At 38.6% G+C, this 19888-nt stretch overlaps 1 protein-coding gene across 4 annotated transcripts in view; it reads right to left on the reverse strand.

Annotated features, from left to right (window-relative positions):
* Positions 1-364: 364 nt before the first annotated feature.
* The window catches only part of KCTD16 (potassium channel tetramerization domain containing 16), a 313427-nt gene continuing 293903 nt past the window's right edge, over positions 365-19888 (reverse strand). For all 4 annotated transcript variants that reach the window (XM_050794941.1, XM_050794937.1, XM_050794938.1 and 1 more), the window contains one exon: positions 365-5230. In XM_050794941.1, coding sequence (XP_050650898.1) covers positions 4776-5230 — 455 coding nt within the window. In that variant the 3' untranslated portion in view covers positions 365-4775. The remainder of the gene's footprint in view (positions 5231-19888) is intronic.

The following is a 19888-nucleotide window of genomic DNA, read 5'->3' on the forward strand; positions in this document are numbered from 1 at the left end:
ACAGCAGATGAAATGGCAAAGAATTCATGAAAATCTATTCTGCCCTAGTCTTAGGATGTTTTTCTTTGGGTTTTTTCTCTTAAGATAATGAATAATGCATGCTTTGACTTATTTGTAGTGGGAAGGAAGTAAGAGAAAATGAGGAAATGCTTCTAAGAAGTAAAGGAACTGTTGGTCTCTGCATATTCCCTAAATAGCAGAATTTTTCAAAATAAGGTCTATAGACAATCTTCATCAAAATTATTAAGGAGACTAGCTCAAAATACAAATTTCTTGGCCCTGCTTCAAGTTTCCGAATCAGACTCTTTGAAGATAGGTTGAAGGAATCTGCATTTTTACAAGTGCTACACATGAATTTTATGCATACTGAGTATTAAAAAACACTGTTAAAAAGCTTGCAATGGAGATCACTGGAAAAAGAATCTCCATTCCAACATATACAGCAAGATGAGAATAATAGGCATTTCAAACAAATAAGCTCTGTGCTTGCATCACAAGGCTGTGATTATTAAAGTTTAAGACTCTATTCTTTCAGCAGTGGTAGAGAGCAATAACCATTTCGTCTGAAACCAGAATGATGAAGGCAATATAAATCAAACCTATGCCAGCAGGTTTCATTTGGTCTAATTTCTCTGCAGATATTAATCATTATACAGTTCTATACAAATGACATGTAACTCCATTGTAACTCAGGATACCGAATGTTCACTCTGGTTCTTTCTCTAGTGTACTATTTTGACAATATAAAAGAAAATAAATAAATTTAAAATGTGGGGCATCAAGATTGCAAGACGCCAATAATACCAAGACATTAAAGAGAGAAATGGCCCATGCTAAACCCGTAACCCAGCATGCAAATTGGCAAAAATGTTTATCTGCCAAAGAGTCACCATAAGGAAAAATGAATTCCCTTCGCTTTTCTTTTGAAAATTGGTGTGTCAGGTGGAGGTGACAAAGAATTCTTCCTAAAAATTCACAGAAAGAATCTTATTAATTCTAGTAAAGATCATCTAGAAGACTAAGGCTAGTCAAATTCCATGGCATAGTATATAGTGGCAGAAAATACCAGCACTCAAATTCACAGATCCACTCTATAGTAGATACAAAGTTGGAAGGCTGGAATTGCAACAAAGGAAAATGTATAAGAATCAAAATTTGGTTCCCATTGTGGGAGCTGGTGTCAAGTAATTTTGCAAAACACCATACATGCCTTCCTTTTGTCTCATTGGAGCATGTTTTGTCTGACACCAACAAAGGATACTCAGAGAAGAATCTAAAGCCCAGGAAAGCAAAAGTAATCCAGAAGCACAGGAAGTAATGGGGCCGAGAACAAGCAACACATCTGTGCCTATGGATAAAGGTTCCTCTGAATCGAACAAGGCTAACTGAAAAGAGAAAAGTTCCATGTCAGCACCCTTTAATAAATGTGTTCCCCCAAAATGAATTGGTTGGAATAGATACAACTATGAAGGAATAAAGAGCAAAGGGAAAACTTATTATTTGTGCATTGTTCCCCCTTTTATTTTAATTCACCGTGCATGCATTTTCAGTAAGATAACTGTGCCTATAAATACAAAGGATAACATCAGTGCATATATTGGAAGCCACTTCACTTCATTATTTTTTGACAGCATTTCAGTGCAATTTTTCCTAGCGGGGGAAAGAAAATCACACTACCATATGATCTAGTAGTTTTATATTCCTGTCTTCCCCTTTTCCTGCTGAATGTGGATCAGTTCATTTTTGATAGTGGGTAGAAGGACTTTGTAAATACGTTTCTGACTTTAGACGACTCACATACCTTTAGAGAATGATCTCCCCAAGATCACTGGATTTTAGTGGGATTTCCCAGAAGGCAATCTAAGTTGGGGCTCCATACATGTGATTCCCCATTCATTGTATCCATTTGATATTACTACTTTCTTTATATTAGCAATTTATGGCCCTTGTCATAACCAATGTTCTAGAAGCAAACCACATACATTTTTTGTTCAGAATTAAACAAAAAGTTCTAAAAATTATTTTAACTTCAGGGAAACATGCCCGAGTCACAGTGACTACCAGAGTTACTAGAGCATGTACTCTTATAACTTACTTACCCAGAACTCATTTCCAATGTTGCAGGCTACCTGAACCTCACTTGATAACTCCACTCAAACTAGGTACTTTAAGCCTCCTCAGAGCCTTTTACTGGTCAGGTCTATGTTCATCTCTATACCAACACTCACACAAATAAACGCCATGCTATTGTCTTAGTTACTTGAATATTTTACTATGGGATGGGTGCCAGCCGAGAGGTGGCCCAAAATAAAAATACTGCTGTTGTGATTGTTTTAAACAGGTTTTCTATTCTAGCTTTGTTCACTGGGTATATAAGGAATGTCAGAGCAGAGAAAACTGATGACAGGTCAGGGGTCAGAAGAACACTGCCATTAACACTCCTTTTGCAGTGTTTAATTTCCTGTTTAAAGAATGTAGTAGAAATATTGGGTTGACTATCATCTTAATTCTTTAATTCTTATGAGGGTATCTCTCTATCTTGAGGCCATTACAGTCAGGTCTGAAATTTAAGGAAGTTGGAACTTTGGCCATTTTAGTTAGACACCAAAGTCTTTGACAGCACTTCCAGTGATAACACAATTATCATATGATCAAAGTGAGTTTCAGGATATTTTCCCCAAATTCAACTTCTTGACCCATTAAGCTCTGTGATTCTTTGCAAGATCTTCTGTTATTAGGATGATGGTATTTTCATGTGCTATCAAGAAACATTGAAAATAATGAAGACATACTGGTAGGCTTTACAAACAAAGCTATGTTGTAGTTAAGATCAAATATCTGCTAATATATTAATACAGAAAAGAACATCACTTAAATTCATAAATTATAATTCTCTTGACAACTCAACTCCCAAGATATACTTTCTTTTTCACTTATGTAAAAACTTTAAACTCCATTCAAACCTTCAGGACAAGGAAAACTTAGCTGAGCCTGTCATCCAAGTGTGAAGGCGAGAATTACAAAAATTCAGAAAAATATTCATATACTAATCATCACTAAGAACAGAAATCAAGACAGAACCTCTTACATAATAAATGTGCATCAATGAAAGATTTTAAAAGGAAGAAATTAGTCATTGTTTTCCTCCTACAGATATCATCCAATTGCCTTTATTACCTGTGGTACACATACACACATGCACACACACGCAATGAAACAAATTAGGAGTGCTTGGCACACAATTAATAATTGACAAATCAATTTTTGGTTACTACTGAAATGCATGAGGAATGCTGAAAATAAAAACTGGTCTTTCAACCTTCATGTAGCACAAGTCTATGAAAGAGCTATTGGTACCTTAGTAAAATACAGAGTTACATGGATAGATAGCTATTAGCGGTTTCTTTTTGGCTGTGTCTATACTGGATAGGATGTAATTGAAAAAGATTGTTTCATTTAGAAATCTGAAACCTTAACTTTGGAGCTTCAGTTACCTTGCTGGGTTGTTACAAACATCATAAAAATGACACAGCTAAACCCTAGCATGGGCACAGCCAAACCCCGAATCCCAAAGGCAAACAAAAAAGGCTACCAGCAAGTAAAAATGTAGCTTCGTAGCTTAAAATTTTTATAAGAAATTATTAGATTGTATGTGGAATACAACTTTCTCTAAAACAAACAAAAGGCCGGACCCTTATTTGAGTACTGTGTGTTGTCCTTAGTTCCACAACACAGGAACACAGAACTTAATGTGGATTACGTGGAAAGGCCACACCATTAAACTGTGGGCAGTAAGAACTCTGAAAACATGGAGAGAAAGGTGATAATTTAGTTCAGGGTAAAGAAGGCTGAGTGTGGGGTCATTTAGCAGAAAATTTTGCGAATACGAATGTTTGATTTTTTAACACAAAGAATGTTTAACCAGCTCTCCTCATCCTCTCTTAATGCAGACAAAGAGCAAAGCAGTAAAATGGAGCCTGAGGGTATTAATTTCAAAATAAGGAATACAATTTGTTGATGATGAGGGTCATTTGATGTTAGAAAGCGTTGTGAAGAAAGGTTGGGAAATCTTCCCAAAAGAATTTTAAGAAAGAGTCAGAAGCTCATCCATCTGAAATGTTCTAAGAGAGGGCTGCTGGGAGCAGGAGTACAGCCCTTGGGATGTCTAGGCCCTGGCATCGTGTGCGTAGTGTGTATATACATACTTAGTTGTGCTTATGTTGCACAAATACTCATGCATACAGAGTCAATATAAACTGGCACATATAGATTTGAGTGAAAAGTCATATAAATCTGCCATTCCCCCCCTACCCCATAAACAAAAGGAAAAAGCAAAATTTAAAATTCCAAACTTATGCCATTGGGCCAGATCTTTTTTTTACCATACCCTCATTCAAAGGAGGGAGGTAGAAGATGAGAGAAAAAAACCCGGTTTGGGATAAACGATTCCCAAGGCCTCTCAGCTACTTTTATATAGCTGACTCTCATTATATATAAGATACTTAGCACATGGGACCAAGTAAACAAACAAATAACTAAAAAAGATTTTCTTGTACTTCCACATCTAGAAAGAAATCTACCCTGTGGATTTACATGTTAAGGTGAACTAGGTAAAGTAGGCAGTAGTATATCAATGGACTATTGTGTTCTAAGAAATGTGCATCATTAGTTGTATTTTTTCCTTTAAAATATGAATTCCTTTTAGGAGGTTAATTTCAAAATGAAGACTTTTTTTTTTTTTTTTTTTTTTTTATCTTCCCACCCCCAGCCCTCCCTTATAGATGATACTTCCGTAAAAGTTCAGATTGCCAAGGATGTTTTCTCTCGGGAAACCGATCTGGAATTTTGATTTTTAGGAAATCCTGGATACATTTCTCCAGCTCCTCCTCAATTGACAGCTTTTCTTTAACAGCTTTTTTTTTGCTGCTCATGTTCGATTCCCTGGAGCCTGAAGTCAGAGTCCGGAGTAAGTCGCTTTTCCGCCGCATCTCTGACTGTTGGATCAGCTGGACAGGGCCCTTCTTGATGGGACGGTCCAGAGTCTGGATATTGGTCTGGCGTGTCACGGGACCACAGATGACCGTCTCCTGGGGAGAGCTGGCCTCAGACTGGCTGTCGCAGCTGGATGTGGAGAGGTCATTGCAAGACGTGCCACTCTCCCCTTCTTTGTCACCTTTGCCATTCTTGCAGCAGCAATCGCAGTGTGAGGGTGACCATCTGGAAGGCTCACCTGAAAAGAAAGCACAGGACCCAAAGGATTATTGCCAGCCAGGTCAGTTGGAGTAGCCGTATAGCACTTGGACATACACACAAACACACATAAGAGAAGCACCATGGAACCATGCTTTTAGAAAAAGTGGGGTGGTACCCAGGGTGGGCTGCAACAGGAGCCAAAAGCCAAGTCCATGAGGGGAGGAAATTAATGATGGCATGCTATATAAGAGGAAATATAGTATAATGCTTGAGCCCATGAGCACGGGAGTCAGAAATACCCAGCTAACATCATTTATTAAGCTTGTCACCTCGGCACATTCCTTAGATTTTCAGAGTCACTTTCCTCATCTGTGGTTTAAGGGTAATAATTTTCCTACTATCTGGAGTTACAGGAAGGAGTTAGATAAGTCAAAATTCTTAATGCAGTATCTCTCTCACAGTAAACTCTCAATAAAAGCTAGCCGATTTCCCATAGCTGATGAAAAGCTCCAAGTGACAGCAGTCAGGTACAACAGGAGGACGCTATCGAAACAGAATGACAGTAACCAGAGAAGGGGGACTGACTCTGTGCCTGTCCCTATCTGGGTATCCCTCAGCTCCTTGGTCCTTAACGAAAACTCTGTTAACTCAGTAGTTTCAATTTCAGTCTCCATACAAGGAAACTAAGACCCCAAGAGTTTAAGAAACTTGCCAGAGTTTGTACAATTTGAAAGTGGCAGAGCTGAGATTTGAATACAGACCTTCCAAGGGCCATAACCATACCAATTAACCATTTTATTCAGTATCCTTGTTAGTAAAATCTTTGCTTCTACTTCAAAACAATTTGCAGGTTATAACTTCTCTGAATTTCTTGTTAACCTCTCCTCAGACGTATTTGCTTTTTTCTCCTCTCTGAATTATAGTTCTACTTTGTAAGTTCCTCTATTATAGCACATATTACATTTTGTTATATATCATATTAGCTACTAGGCCATGAGCTCCTTAATATGAGCATAGTGAAGTATCCATTGTTGTAATAGAGCAAATACGCCAAGGAACAATGTAGAAATTCAATAAAAGGCCATATTATAACTTTTAAGTATCTGGATCTAGCCACACCTGAAGCTAGTCTTGCCAGTGAGCTTTTCATTTATATGATAAACTATATTCTGTGTCATTTTTTCAGCCAATGTGAGTCCCTCTTCTCCCATTCCTCTGAGTCTTGACTCATAATACTGCATTTAGCAATTTGAAGGTAGAGCAATGTTGCAGATGCACAGTGGCTCCATGAACCAGGAAAAAAAAAAAAAAAAAAAAAAGTCCACAATCGTGGCACAAAGCAACTTCCTAAAAATAAGTCACTGCCCCCCACTTCCACCCTCTGAACAGCCACAGTCTTCCTGGAGTCATAAACTTAATACTATTTACTGATCATGTATTACATGCTGGGCACTTCTACAATTCTTTGTACTTAATCCATAAAAATAAAGAGAACAAATTCCTTTATGATGTTGAGGACGAGGATAATGTAGTACCTTTATATAGTTTTAAAGGAGACCCCATTTTGGTTTACACCATATCTTATTCTCATGAATCATAGGTCACATTATGTAGGATCTTACTTTATTGCCATTTCTAACATAGTCAAAGTAGAGAAAACTTAGAATGAAAACTATTAGGAAAGTTATGTCCTATCTTCTTGGATAATGCCTGTTCTTTACACACTAAATGATTTAAACATATACCTACTTATCTCCATACAATTTTTAAAGAGAAAGTAAAACAAAAGTTTCTATAAATCACAACTCCAGAAGTATTCCTAAATTATACCCACTCTTTCAAGTCACTTTCTAAAATGTGACTGAGTAATCATTGTGTTTTTAAAGCTGTTAAACTAAATGCAACAATCCAATTAGCCAAAAGGAATCACAATAGCAGTATTGTTCTAGTTATCTCATGCTATTATACATTTTCCATGCAATACAGAAACTGTTCAACATATACCAGCTGGTGACTGAAAATATTAGTAATAGAAAATGATTTCTGTCTGCCAGCATACATTTTGAGGGCATCATTTTTTACCTTCACTAGGCAGAATCTGCTTCTGCTTCCCCAAACTCGGCAACCCCTATGCCAAAATGACTTAACTGAGAAATGGTTCCAATGAATTGCACTGAAGAAAAGTAATCACATCAAACCAGAGACAATCTGGTTTTAAACCTTTTTGAAAAAGTGCAGAAATTGAATTTAGCTTTTACAAAAAGAAAGAAGAGGGAAAGGGGAAATACAGAAAGGAAGAAGAGAAGAAATATATGCTGGGAAACACCTATTACCTTAAAGCAAGATTACAAAATATTTTGGCCATAAACCCTGCTGAACCAGTAGAGAAGCAATTGCTGTGTCTTTTTGTCCAAGAGTCAATCACCTTCCCCATGGTTAAGTCATTTCATTCAATGGACCCAGAAGAAAACTTGAGACTTCTACAAAAGTTTTTGTTTGGGTTTTGTTGTTGTTGTTGTTGTTGTTTTGAGACAGAGTCTTGCTCTATCGCCCAGGTTGGAGTGCAGTGCTGCTACGATCTCAGTTCACTGCAACCTCCACCTCCTAGGTTCAAGCAATTCTCCCACCTCAGCCTCTTGAGTAGCAGGGACTACAGGCAACTGCCACCACGCCCAGCTAATTTTTTGGTATGTTCAGTAGAGAGGGGGTTTCACCATGGCCAGGTGCGTCTTGAACTCCTGACCTCAAGTGATCTGCCTGCCTCGGCCTACCAAAGTGCTAGAATTATAGGTGTGAGCCACCGCACCCAGTCTTCCCAAAGTTATTTTAACAACACAAACACCATCATGTGAAGGATTTCTGTATATTCATGTGGAAAATTGCATGAAGCCCTCACTATGTGCCAAGCCAGGAACCTGGCAATGGTGCAGTTATTTCCTCCCTGAACTGCTGGGATGATCATGTATTTAAATGTCATGTGGGATCCTCCAGCTACCAAACAGAAGTATTGCTTTCCACTTACTCTGGGCACTATCACTATCAAAGGGAAATTGAGCAACTTAATTCTCGTGGAGGTTGTCATGCTGCCGTGTTTCAAGATTTTATGAGAACATTTGACTGTTTTACTTGCCATTTATTTTGGCAAGATAATTTATGAGATGGCTTCTGAAGTCTATATATTATATTAAACCAAAAAAGAAAGATAGGATCAGAAGGGCCCCATCCAGCTCATCCAATATTATAGGATTAATAGTACTACAGCCCAAAGGTAGTCCTACATGAAGAGTCGTTGTGAAGTTTGAAAAATAATCAAATGTGAGAAGATGACCACCCCATATCTTTTCTAGGAGCACTGTCTGCCTGACTACCCTCTTCCCAAGAACCTAATTACAAGCAAAGAGGTTTTAAATCAGAACACAGAAATGACACATGTAAGCTCCAGACCCTTTGACCTTGCAGAACCACTGTGATGTGCTTACAAGTCTTGGAAAGTATGGAAAGATCTATGAAAGGTCAGTTCTGTAACACAAAGTATTCTAGAATCCCCCCAATTATAGCAAATAACGATCTCATAAATACCTTGGTACTTCAAATTGCAACGTATTTTGCTTCCAATTTGCTGAGGTTTCAATACTGGCTGGAATAATTCTCTCCATTTGGGGAGAAAATAGGTTACAATTGATTAGCCAGATGTGGGAAGAAAACCATTTCATTCCAAGAAAAGTCTGATTTATTGATATTAAAAAAGCAGGAAATCTATTGCCTGTTTGGGGAGTTATTATCTAGTTGCTGGTCAGAGAACCTAATAGCTCTACCTTGTTTTTTAATAAGTCATTGCTGAATTTGTTGAATATGATTTTTGGTGCCTGCTGCATAAGAGTGGCTTGATAAATGTTTGATGAATAATCAATGAATGAGCTGAACACATATGTTGAATTGTATCAAGTTGATAACATGGCAGTGCAGGTCTCAGGCGCCAGAGTCAGGCTTCACAATTTGTCACCTATGAGACCCTACATAAATTAGTTCAACTCTCTGAGCCTCAGTTTACTCATCTGAAGAATAAGGCTGTTAATAGTATTCTCTTCACAGGGCTTTGAAGAAAATTAAATGAGGTAGCTAATGTAAAAGATGTTTCATAATTTGGGGCACACTAAGTATTCCATTCAGTTATACATCTTTGTTCTACTACAATCCTGACACTATTCCATATGAAGGAAACAAATCAAGGGCTTGCTGTATAATTATAATGCTTCCATCAGTACACCACACAACTAATTCTTAGGTCTAGCTGGAATATCACATTAGTAATGACACTGATGTTACAGCTGGATGCATCAGGAAAATGTGTATTCAGTACTTAGTAATGTCTGCCTCAGCATAGGAATGGTGTGACCAATGAGTGACCACAAGCACATACTGTGTGTGGCACATGGTGTGTGAACAGGGGATGTTTTTGGAGAAAAAGGAGTCTTTACAGTGCAATGCTTAAAATTTCACAAATGGATGAGCTCTTCAGGATAAAAATTTACTTGAAAACACATCAAATAAACTCAAATCCAGAATGGGAAAGAATTTGCATTTTGGATTAAACAGGGAGAGGCAGGAAACTCAGTTATATTAAGTCCTTAAAGCCCTAAATCTTCAAGCATTTTACAACTTAGAAAAACTGAGGACTAATCAAGCAAATGGTATGATTAGACTTGGCCCCCTTCCACTATAGACCTCACTGTGTCAGTTCTTACTGATAAAGAAGAACTTAAAGAGGAAAGACTACAGAATATTTCTCCTCTATGAAAAATTCAAACTGAGCTGAGTGAAACATGACTTAGCAAACTCACAAAGTGCTTATGCATTTTTAAAAGAGGCAGCTCTGCAATGTACCCACACTTCAAATTTTCCACCTGCTAATGGCTGTGAGCACAATGCACATCATTTACTGCAACAGCTGGGAAAACTGCTTTTCCCTGTCTTCTCTGTCAATGATGTAGGAGCCTGCCAGTCTGGGAGCTAGGTGGCCAGATTTAATTTATCGAGGCTGCTGAAAGGTTTTCTTGGTATCCCAGTTGAAAAGTCAATAATGGCCAAATTGATGTTTTTATAATTCTGCTAACCTTGAAAAAGATATTGCATACTGAGAGATCGGGAATAGGCAGGCTATGAGAGCTTCTGAAAAAAGTTTGTCTTCAAGCTTGACAATCATCACTTCTTGCTTGCAGTTGACCTTTTTTACTCATGAACAGTTGGCCTTGGAGGGGCCCAGTGGGAGCTTCTACTGAGAGATGGTTAGTATGGACAAGAACAGACAGTTAAACTATCCATGCATCCATCAGAGTCAGTCAGGAACACAGGCACCCCACCAGTTACCTGAACAGGGAGAATTTAACATAAGTATTGGTTAGACAGATATGGGAGAAGTGAAAATGCAAACAGGTAGCAGTAAAGAGACAAAGATAGTGGCTACACAAGGTGGTTACCATCCTTAAGTCTAAGGAGACAAGTAAAAGAAAATGCAGTTATTAGAACCTTAAATCTTAGAGGAGGCATTGTGTGGAGGTTGGACCCAGACATCTGAAGAGGGCATGTGGCCTGCTGGTGCTGGTGTCTTTGAATCAGCCTGGCTCTGGGGATTATAGAGGGGAAAAAAGGGAAACTGGAACCAACTGGTTTTGGAGTAAACAAAAGCTGAGTTGACGCTGATAGGAGCAAGCAAGGAATTCTTCCCATGTTTTAGTGTCTACTTCCAGCACCCCTATTGACAGAGCCTAACAGAAAGCCAGCTAGGCAAAGGAAAAGTATAGTTAGCCTGTGTGGTTAACCCAAATCCCAGTCCTGGCATCACAAATAGAGTATAAAGGGATGTGTTTTGCACTGAGAGACAACACCTTAATAACGAGGACACTCCCTGCGAGGGATGCAAAAGAAATGAAAGACACTCTTGACCTGCAGGAATGTGTGCTCTACTGCACAAGCTAGGAAATGAAAATTTAAAAAAAAAAAAATTCACCTCAGTTCAGCTCCTGCCCTGCCAGCCATTTTTTATACTTCAAGGTTTTGTGTGTGATCTTCCCTTTACCAGCCACGCATCCTTCTACTTTCAAGCTAGCCTCAACCTCCTGCCCGTTGCTTTCACAGCACCATAATGTATAAACATGGGTGGGTTTCTAGGTTTATTGGCTTAATGTCTGTTTTCTGCACTAGACTATAAGGGATGTGCTTGTTTCCTTCTGAATTCCAGACCATGCTCCAGGACAAACACAGATCAGCATGCCAGGGCGTCTAGTAGCAGATGCTCATTGAATAGCTGCATGATAAATGAATGGGGGAGGAAGCCTGTTATGTACAGAAAGCAAAGTTTAGTTTAGAATGTGTGAATGTGTGTGTGATAGAGTAAACCTTTCACCCAAAAAGAAAAATGGATTGAAAATTCTGACATGCAAAAGACATTAGAATGGAAAATATTTAGGCATGTTGCTAGACAGTCGATGTACATATGACAAAAACATGCTGACCCAGAGAGGAAAATGGCAAAATCTACAGGCCTATCAAGAACTTTAAAAGTGTTTTACATTTATTTTATATATATATAGTTATATATATATAATATACATTATATATAAAATGTGTATATATATTATATATATATTATATATGTGTGTATATATAAATTGACCATCACTCAGTAATTTATTAGTATAAACATCCCTAAAGCATTGAACGATTAGGTAAAAAATTAACTTCCTTAACCATTTAGCCCATGGTTCCTATTTATATAATTTCCCTATTTGATAATGATCAGGCATACCCTCTCAGCTCCGGAGCTTCCAATGTTAGATTTTAGAGCAATGCAATGATTTGTAGAACTGCCTTGCTCTTTTAAGTGTTCCTTGATGACACATGTATTCCACTTTCCAAGTCATTTTTATGTTTTTCTTGCTTTCTTCCTCATTTTATTTCCTCATCTTAGTCTCAGCTGTTTTGGACTAAGATCACACTTGATTACTTCTGCCCAAAACATATTTGTTTGCCTACTTTAGGTTCTGCAGCTCATCCTGACCCCTTTTCCTACTTGGTCCTCTTCATCCTAGAGACTTCCTTTTTCATTTTTCTTTTCACTGATATTTTTTGTAAATTGGAACAAGTCTCTCAAAGCCTGCAGCTCCTCGCAATCAATATCTCGGCATCTTTTGTCTCTTAAAATGAAATGTATATGTATTAACTACAGAGTTTGTGTGTTCCATTCTTCCAGTAAAAGCCTCCTTCTTTCCCTTTCCCTATTTCACATTGCCCTTAAACGACTGTCAACCATGGTGGTGGTACTTCTCAGAGGGGCACACACGACCCCCCACATTTGAACAGAGTACTCCCCACCCCCTGATCATAGTGGGTGGTTCAGGTAAGTGCATGAGACTCAGGACGGGTGAATCCAAGTCCTCATTGGGACTGTTCTGGTGAAATACGGTGGGTCAAATGTGCCCTATGATTTGAGAGGTTGCCAAGTGAGGGGTATGTGAGCCCAATTGCCATCTTCCATACCTAATGGGAGGACTTTCAGTCAGAAAGAAGCCAAGTGAGACAGGCAAAGCTGGGAAATAGTGAAGAGACAGAGACCTACATCTAGCAGTATTTAAATGGGCCCAATCCCTAGGTTTATGATTTTATCTTTTGGTTTAATCTAGTGGGAGTAAATTTTATGTTATAACCAGAGTCCTGAAAACTACATTAAATTCATGTAAACGCACTTACTATCTGTTTAACGTACCCTTTTTATCCTCTGAGCACCTATGCAAGTCTAGCACTAATACTGGTCAATGCTTTAGGGGACAGGCACTATTACTATTGCTAAGCTACTTTGTAGGTAACCTGTTTCTTCTCTGGAATGGTAACCGCTTTGCTATACCAGTCCCAACATATTTGACTTAACACCTCAAAAGATGTACTGTAGCTCCCTTGCTACCTATTGTGCATTGCGATTCCAAAAGTGAATAAGGTAACAGTTAACTCTTCCAAACCAGAAACTTGGTGAAATTCTAATAATAGATATTATTTATTGAGAACTCCCTGTGTCTTTTTATTGTGTTCAGCACTTTACATAATTTTATCTTCACAATAATCCTGTTAGTGAATGGTGAATTAGTAATAATCTCATTAGTCAATTAGGATGCTATTCTTTTCTTTTCATGGAAGAAGAAACTGTAGCTAAAAGTGGTTAATTATCTGATCCAAAGTTATAAAGTTGACAAGTGGTGAGAATTAAAACTCAGATCTTTTTAAATACAAAGCATCTGCTTTTTATTTAGTGCACACAATATCCAAACATGAAAATTTTCTATGAGAGATATTTAAAAGTATTAACAGAGTGAAAGAGTTTAAATATTGATGTTAAACATGACTGCCCCAGTGATTCCAGCCCTTCAATAACTTCTAAAAGTAACCAGCTATTTGAACAACTTAAAAGCTCAGGCTTTCTTATGTCTTTTATCATTATATTTACATATAAAATGTAAGTTCCCTTCCCTCTGCCCATTGAAAATAATGAAAAGGACTACCTGAAGGATACAGTGTCAGTGGTTCTCTTCCTGATGTGTGGGACATTTTGCATCCTTCCACCATTTTTCAGTTCTACCAGGGCTGCCTTGGTAGCAATCACCAGTGTGTGAAGTGTGCACTTAATTAGTTCATGAAAAAAAAAAAAAACCCTTGCTAGTGAATTAAGATATAATATTTGCTAATATTGCTTAATGAATACTCAACAACCAACCAGTATGTGATATCTCCTCCAAAAGGGAAAAAATATATGGCCAGGCAGGCTGGCTCATGCCTGAATCCCAGCACTTTGGGAGGCTGAGGCAGGAGGATCACCTGAGGCTGGGAGTTTGAGACCAGTCTGACCAATGTAGTGAAACCCCGTTTCCACCAAAAATACAAAAATTAGCCAGGCATGGTGGCGGACACCTGTAATCCCATCTACTTGGGAAGCTGAAGCTGGAGAATCACTTGAACCTGGGAGGTGGAGGTTGAAGTGACCAGAGATCGCACCATTGCATTCCAGCCTGGGTGACAAGAGTAACAAATCTACAATAATCTATGGTTTATTGGCAAATGCAAACTTAAACTTCTATTAATCCTCCTGGTTAAAAAAAAAAAAAGTTAAATTCAGAGCAATTGTTCAAGAGCTACAGAACCCTGTGAATTTTGTGAGAAACACAGGTGGAAAAGATCTGAAAACATTTATGAGTCATAAACTACTTGGAAGCAGTGAGGGTTGACCAGAAAATGTAGAATGCATGAGAAGCATGGCCATGATAAGGCCAATCAGGATGCTCATGCAGAATCTCAGTGCTGGCAGACCCACATGACCACAGCAGTGGTTTGAAAAGAGAATCGTGTGAGACCTCGAAGAGACCTGAGAGGCCCCAAGTGGCCCTCATTTTACAATGAGGAAACACAGCTTGGAGAAAGAAAGGGTGTCAGATATACAGCTGGGAAGGTGCAAAGCCACTTGGGCAGAAGGTAAATACAGCAAAATCACCTGGATAGTGTTTCACATCTGGACAGTCTATCATCTGGGAAGAGGAATTAAAAAGCTCTGAAAAAGAGTCAATTGTTGATTACAGTGAAGATAAACACAGGACAGGGTACTCTGGAGAGAGAAGATTCCTGAAATACGATCACATGCCTAATGTCCAGAAAGGCGAGAGAGAAAGTGAGAGAGAAAGAGACTATGTATGTGATAAGACTGATCTACATTTATCAAACACCTATCCTATGCCACACATTTTACCTGTATTGCTTCACTGAATCCTTGCAATCAGCAAAGGGAGGTAAAAATTGCAATGCTTAATCTCTACCTCCTAGGGCAAATAGGTAGCTAGAGAAGAACAAATGTTCCCAGATGCCAGAATGGCTGACCTTCCATCACAGGGATTTACTCATAATCAAGATCTAAAAGACTTTCTTTTTAAACTGCATATATTTTTGGGAGAAGAATAAATCTCAGACATCTCAGTGTGAATTAGTTTATCACAGTACTTGGGCCCAACAGAGAGGGAAACCTAGAAACTCACATTAGTGATCAATGCCTAGCAAGTGGCAGAAAGAAGGAGGAGGAGGAGGAGGAGGAGGAAGAGGAGGAGGAGGAGGAGAAGGGGAAGGGGAGATGAAGAAGAAGAGGAAGAAGAACTTGCTGGATTAATGAACGTGAGCACCTATCACATGTCATGTGTGATAGTAAGTGCTTTACATTTTATCTTATTCTAACAACACTCTAAGTCAGGGCGCTATTGACATTTGGGCAGAACCGTTCCTTATGGGGACCACCCTGTGCAACATAGGATGTAAGGCGGCATCTGTGGCCTCTATCCATTTATTGCCATTAGCACCTCCCCTCCTCCGTTGAGGCTACTAAAAATGTCTCCAGATATTGCCAACTGTCCCCTAGGGGTAAAATTGCCTCTAGGTAAGAACCGCTGCTTTCAAATAAATATTCCTATTTTATTGATGAGGAAACTTCATTTCATACAATTTTACTAATTTTCTCATGGCTCAGAAAACTAGTAAAAGGCCAAAGTAGGATTTAATTTTTGGTAGATCCAACTTCAAGATTAGTGCCTGTTCCATCACTTATGTTGTAGTGCTCCAGAAAAATGGTGCCTTTCTGACAGGAATGTATTGGGCAAAGACCCAGCCATTATATTCACAATAACTTCCAAAAGAAGCCCGGTGAAAGTAGATGAAGGAAATTGAGTTGTCATTTCACTTTTCACGAAATGGAAAGAATGCCTCGTTTTCACCACACTATCTTCACATGATAACAGAATAGAAAGACTGACAAAATTTAGCAGCTCTGCCTGAACATGTATCTCTGCTGACTAGCTAATAAGAAGTCATTATTCCTTTAATTAGGATTTTTAAATGGAGCAAAGATTGAGCTAACTAAATGTTTTTCCCATATAGGCAGATCCTATGTTGGTATTATGTAAAAATAATAGACATCTTTATATTGAATGTTTACTACATGTCAGTTGTGTTCTAAGCACTTTCCTTATAGAAGCTTATTTGAGATTTATAATGTTCCTATGAATCAGACTCTCTTGTCATGCATAGTTTTCAGAAAAGCTAATAGGCACAGGGAGGTCAGCAACTAACCCAAATCTTTCAGAAGTGGAGCTGTGATGAAGACTCTGTCAGTGTGACCCCAGAATTTCCACAGAGAAGCAGACACTAAAGCCCAGTGAGTGGCTCAGAGCTTGGGCTTTGAATCAAAGAAATAGGAATCAGCTCTGCTGGTAACTTGCAGCTTCTTCATTAAAAAATGTTGGAAATAACAATGCTTCTCTAATAGCAGAGTGAGAATTGAATGATATGATTTGTCCACAGCATGACCACAGTGCCTAGAAAATATTCAATGCCCATTGAATGATAAGTTTTTAGAAGATAATTGATTGCTTTTGATACCTACATTGGCATATTTAATATTAACCACAGTATGTAAACACTTACAATAAAAGGCAAATTCAATAGAGATAACTATATAAATAATACCTTGCTTCCTCTGCTTGTCTTTTAATAGTCTACTCAAAACCCACCTTCATATCACTTAACTAATATCTCTATTTTGTACCTTCATCATGGGCTTTCTGCCAAAGAATTAATCCCATTTGCATAGATTGATAATATTTAGGAAAACACCACTGATGCACAAGTCCATAATATAAAAGTCTCCTCCTTTTGGCTCATGGACAAAGATTGCCATATTTGACCTGCAGTGACTCTAAGAGCAGTACAATTTTTAAAAGAGGGGATAAATTGTGCATTGTGATAACAGTTGATTGCTATTCCTTTATATATGATTTGCCTTTGATTGTTAAATCACATTAATTTCACACAAATGCATAACATCACAAGATTGCTTGATTCCCTCTGATTGGGAAAAACACCCATCAAGTATGGAATCCACTATTATCTCCATGGTTTATTCACTTAACACAGGCTTTCAGGTGTTGACAGACATAGTCAGTGACCAGTGAAAGCAAGGGTGTGCCACAACGTAAATTCGCACTAAGAACTTCAAGACCAGAGGGCATGGAACATAAATAGTATGGTCATTGTGGTAACCGTTGGAAGCCAGACTGGGAGATGTCTCTGTTTTTTGGTTTTTTTTAGAATATATTCTTCTATCTGCATTGATGTAATTGTCACTGGGTAATATACTCTTATTTGCTAACATTTGGAAAAATTAATGAAAAGGACTTTTGTTTTTTAAGAAACCAAAAGAGAATGATTCTAAACAAAAATGATAATAATAGGTCTGGTGGCTGGACTTTTCTCCCTTCTTCTCTCCCATCCTAACCAGGGAGAAAATTTTCTCTTTCTCATCAAATCATGATGACTCTAATGGCAATGAGAATTCCTGAAAGAGATGGTAAAATTTTTAGTTGAAAATTCAAAAGTGGTGCAAAATCTTCTTCAGATTGATTAGCTGGCAAATATTAAATCATTCAGTTTAAAAACTGTAATATTGATGAATGTGGCCCAAAGTGATGGGAGTCACAGACTGATGTAGAGACAAAGGAAGTGAGGAGAGTGACGGCAGTGAGGGCAATGAAAACCTGAAGACAAAGAAATGCAACTACAAATACTAGTATCATAACAACAATTAGGAGAGCAAATGTGAGACAGTAAAGGAAGCAAAGAAGGAGTTAGTAATGGAAGAGAAAAGACAGAGAAAAAAAGGTAAAATGAAAAATGCCAGGGTAGGCCATGACAATGGAATCAATTCCCAAGCGAATCTGGAAAACAAATGATGAAACACCAGAATAGTATTATAAGAAAACAAAGTATCATTCTTAAGGCTGCAAAACTAGGGCACCCAGTGTGACTCTGGAGAGCGGGGGAAGTTCTGGCAGTCTTTCTGGAGGAAGCGGCATCTGGCTTTAGACAAAAGTGATAATTAAATAAAGGTGAGTCAAGGGAAAAAAGACCCATAAATATTGTATGAGACATTCAAAATAGTGTGTTCCGTGGCCAGGGGTGAAAGAAAACATACTGCCTTTGGGGAGCTAACAGTAGTTGACTGGTGGCTAAAGAGTGAGTGTGAGGGTGGCCAAGGTGAGACATGGAGTCTTGTCTCCTTGTTAAAGAGGACATGAGGAGCCACAGCAGAGTGACCAGATCATTAGTGTGTCTAGAAAGAGTGGAGAATGAATTGCTATAAGAAAGGACAGAGGACTCAAGGACCAGTTAGGATATTGTTAAAACAGTCCAGGTGAGAGGAATCAATAGCCAAGGTACTGGTACTGAAAATGGAAAGAAGAAGCCAGATTCCACAGCATTCAGGAGGTAGAAGTTACAGATATCAGTGAGGAGAGGAGAGAAGTGTGCAGAGTGGTCCCAGAGATGTCTAGCTTGGGCAGCTGGTGGGTGCATGGTGCTTTCATTCTCTCAGGTAGGCGATCTGGGAAGGGAAAGAGGCTGGGGAGTGGGGGTATGGGAAGAGGATAAAGGTGATGAGTCCAATTTTGGAATTGCGGGCCTGTAGAACATCCAAGGCCATCAGTCTTGGTCTCTCTTCTTGTAAACACTATTTGAAATTCCCTTTTTCCATGCTTCTCCTGTAATTCCATAAAGATCCCTTTGTTCAATAATTCTTTGTGACATGCATGCATCCACACAATTATGCAGCACAGCCTGGTGCAAAACAGAAAACTGACCTTAGCAAAATAAATGCACAGTATCTTACATTTTTTTGTAAGAAACTTAATTCTACTCTTGTGCTAATCTTGACTTTCATTACACTATAAGTTATTTAAGTTCCTGGAAGGTAAGATCCCACTTGAAAGAGAGTTCCTGGCTGAAGATTATGTTCTTTTCATTCTGACAAAGATTTGAGAAGAGCCATGGCTTAACAGAAGAAGAGAAATCATGGTATCTAGTATTTGTATAATAATGCTTACTAGATTATAGACCATAGATTATAGACCATTTTTATTAATTGCACTCCATTTGATCTTCACATTCATTCACTAAGCACTAAACTAACATTTGATTGATCTCTGCCAGACACTCTCTAGGCAATGGTTACACAGCTGGCCACAGGGATTTTACATTCTAGTAAGAAAGATGGGCCTGGTGCAATGACTCATGCCTGTTATCACAAGACTCTGGGAGGCCAAGGAGAGTGGACCACCTCAGGTCAGGAGTTTTAGACTAGCCTGGCCAACATGGAGAAACCCAATCTCTACTAAATACACAAAAATTAGCTGGGTGTGGTGGCGTATGCCTGCAATCCCAGCTACTCAGAAGGCTGAGGCACAAGAATCACTTGAACCCAGGAGGCAGAGGCTTCAGTGAGTTGAGATTGTGCCACTGCACTCCAGCTTGGGTGACGTCAGACTCTGCCTCAAAAACATAAAATGTCAAGTAGTGATGAGGGCTATGAAGAAAAACAAAACAGAGTATGTGGTGGAGTGAGTTGGTCGAGAAGATTGCAGTTTAATAGATAGTGTTCAGATGCCATGGCCAGGGAAATTGACATTTTGATTGGGACTAGTATCCAAAAGAAGCCAACCTGTGAAGATCATGTGTTTAACAGAAGTCTTTACAGGGAAAAGGAACACCAGATGCAAAGGTCCTGTGGTAGAAACACAAGATAGCATATGCAAGGGAAAGAAAGAAGACCTGTGGCTGGGTGCGG

The sequence above is a fragment of the Macaca thibetana genome, chromosome 6 (genome assembly GCF_024542745.1).
Source record: "Macaca thibetana thibetana isolate TM-01 chromosome 6, ASM2454274v1, whole genome shotgun sequence".
Lineage (NCBI taxonomy): Eukaryota > Metazoa > Chordata > Mammalia > Primates > Cercopithecidae > Macaca > Macaca thibetana.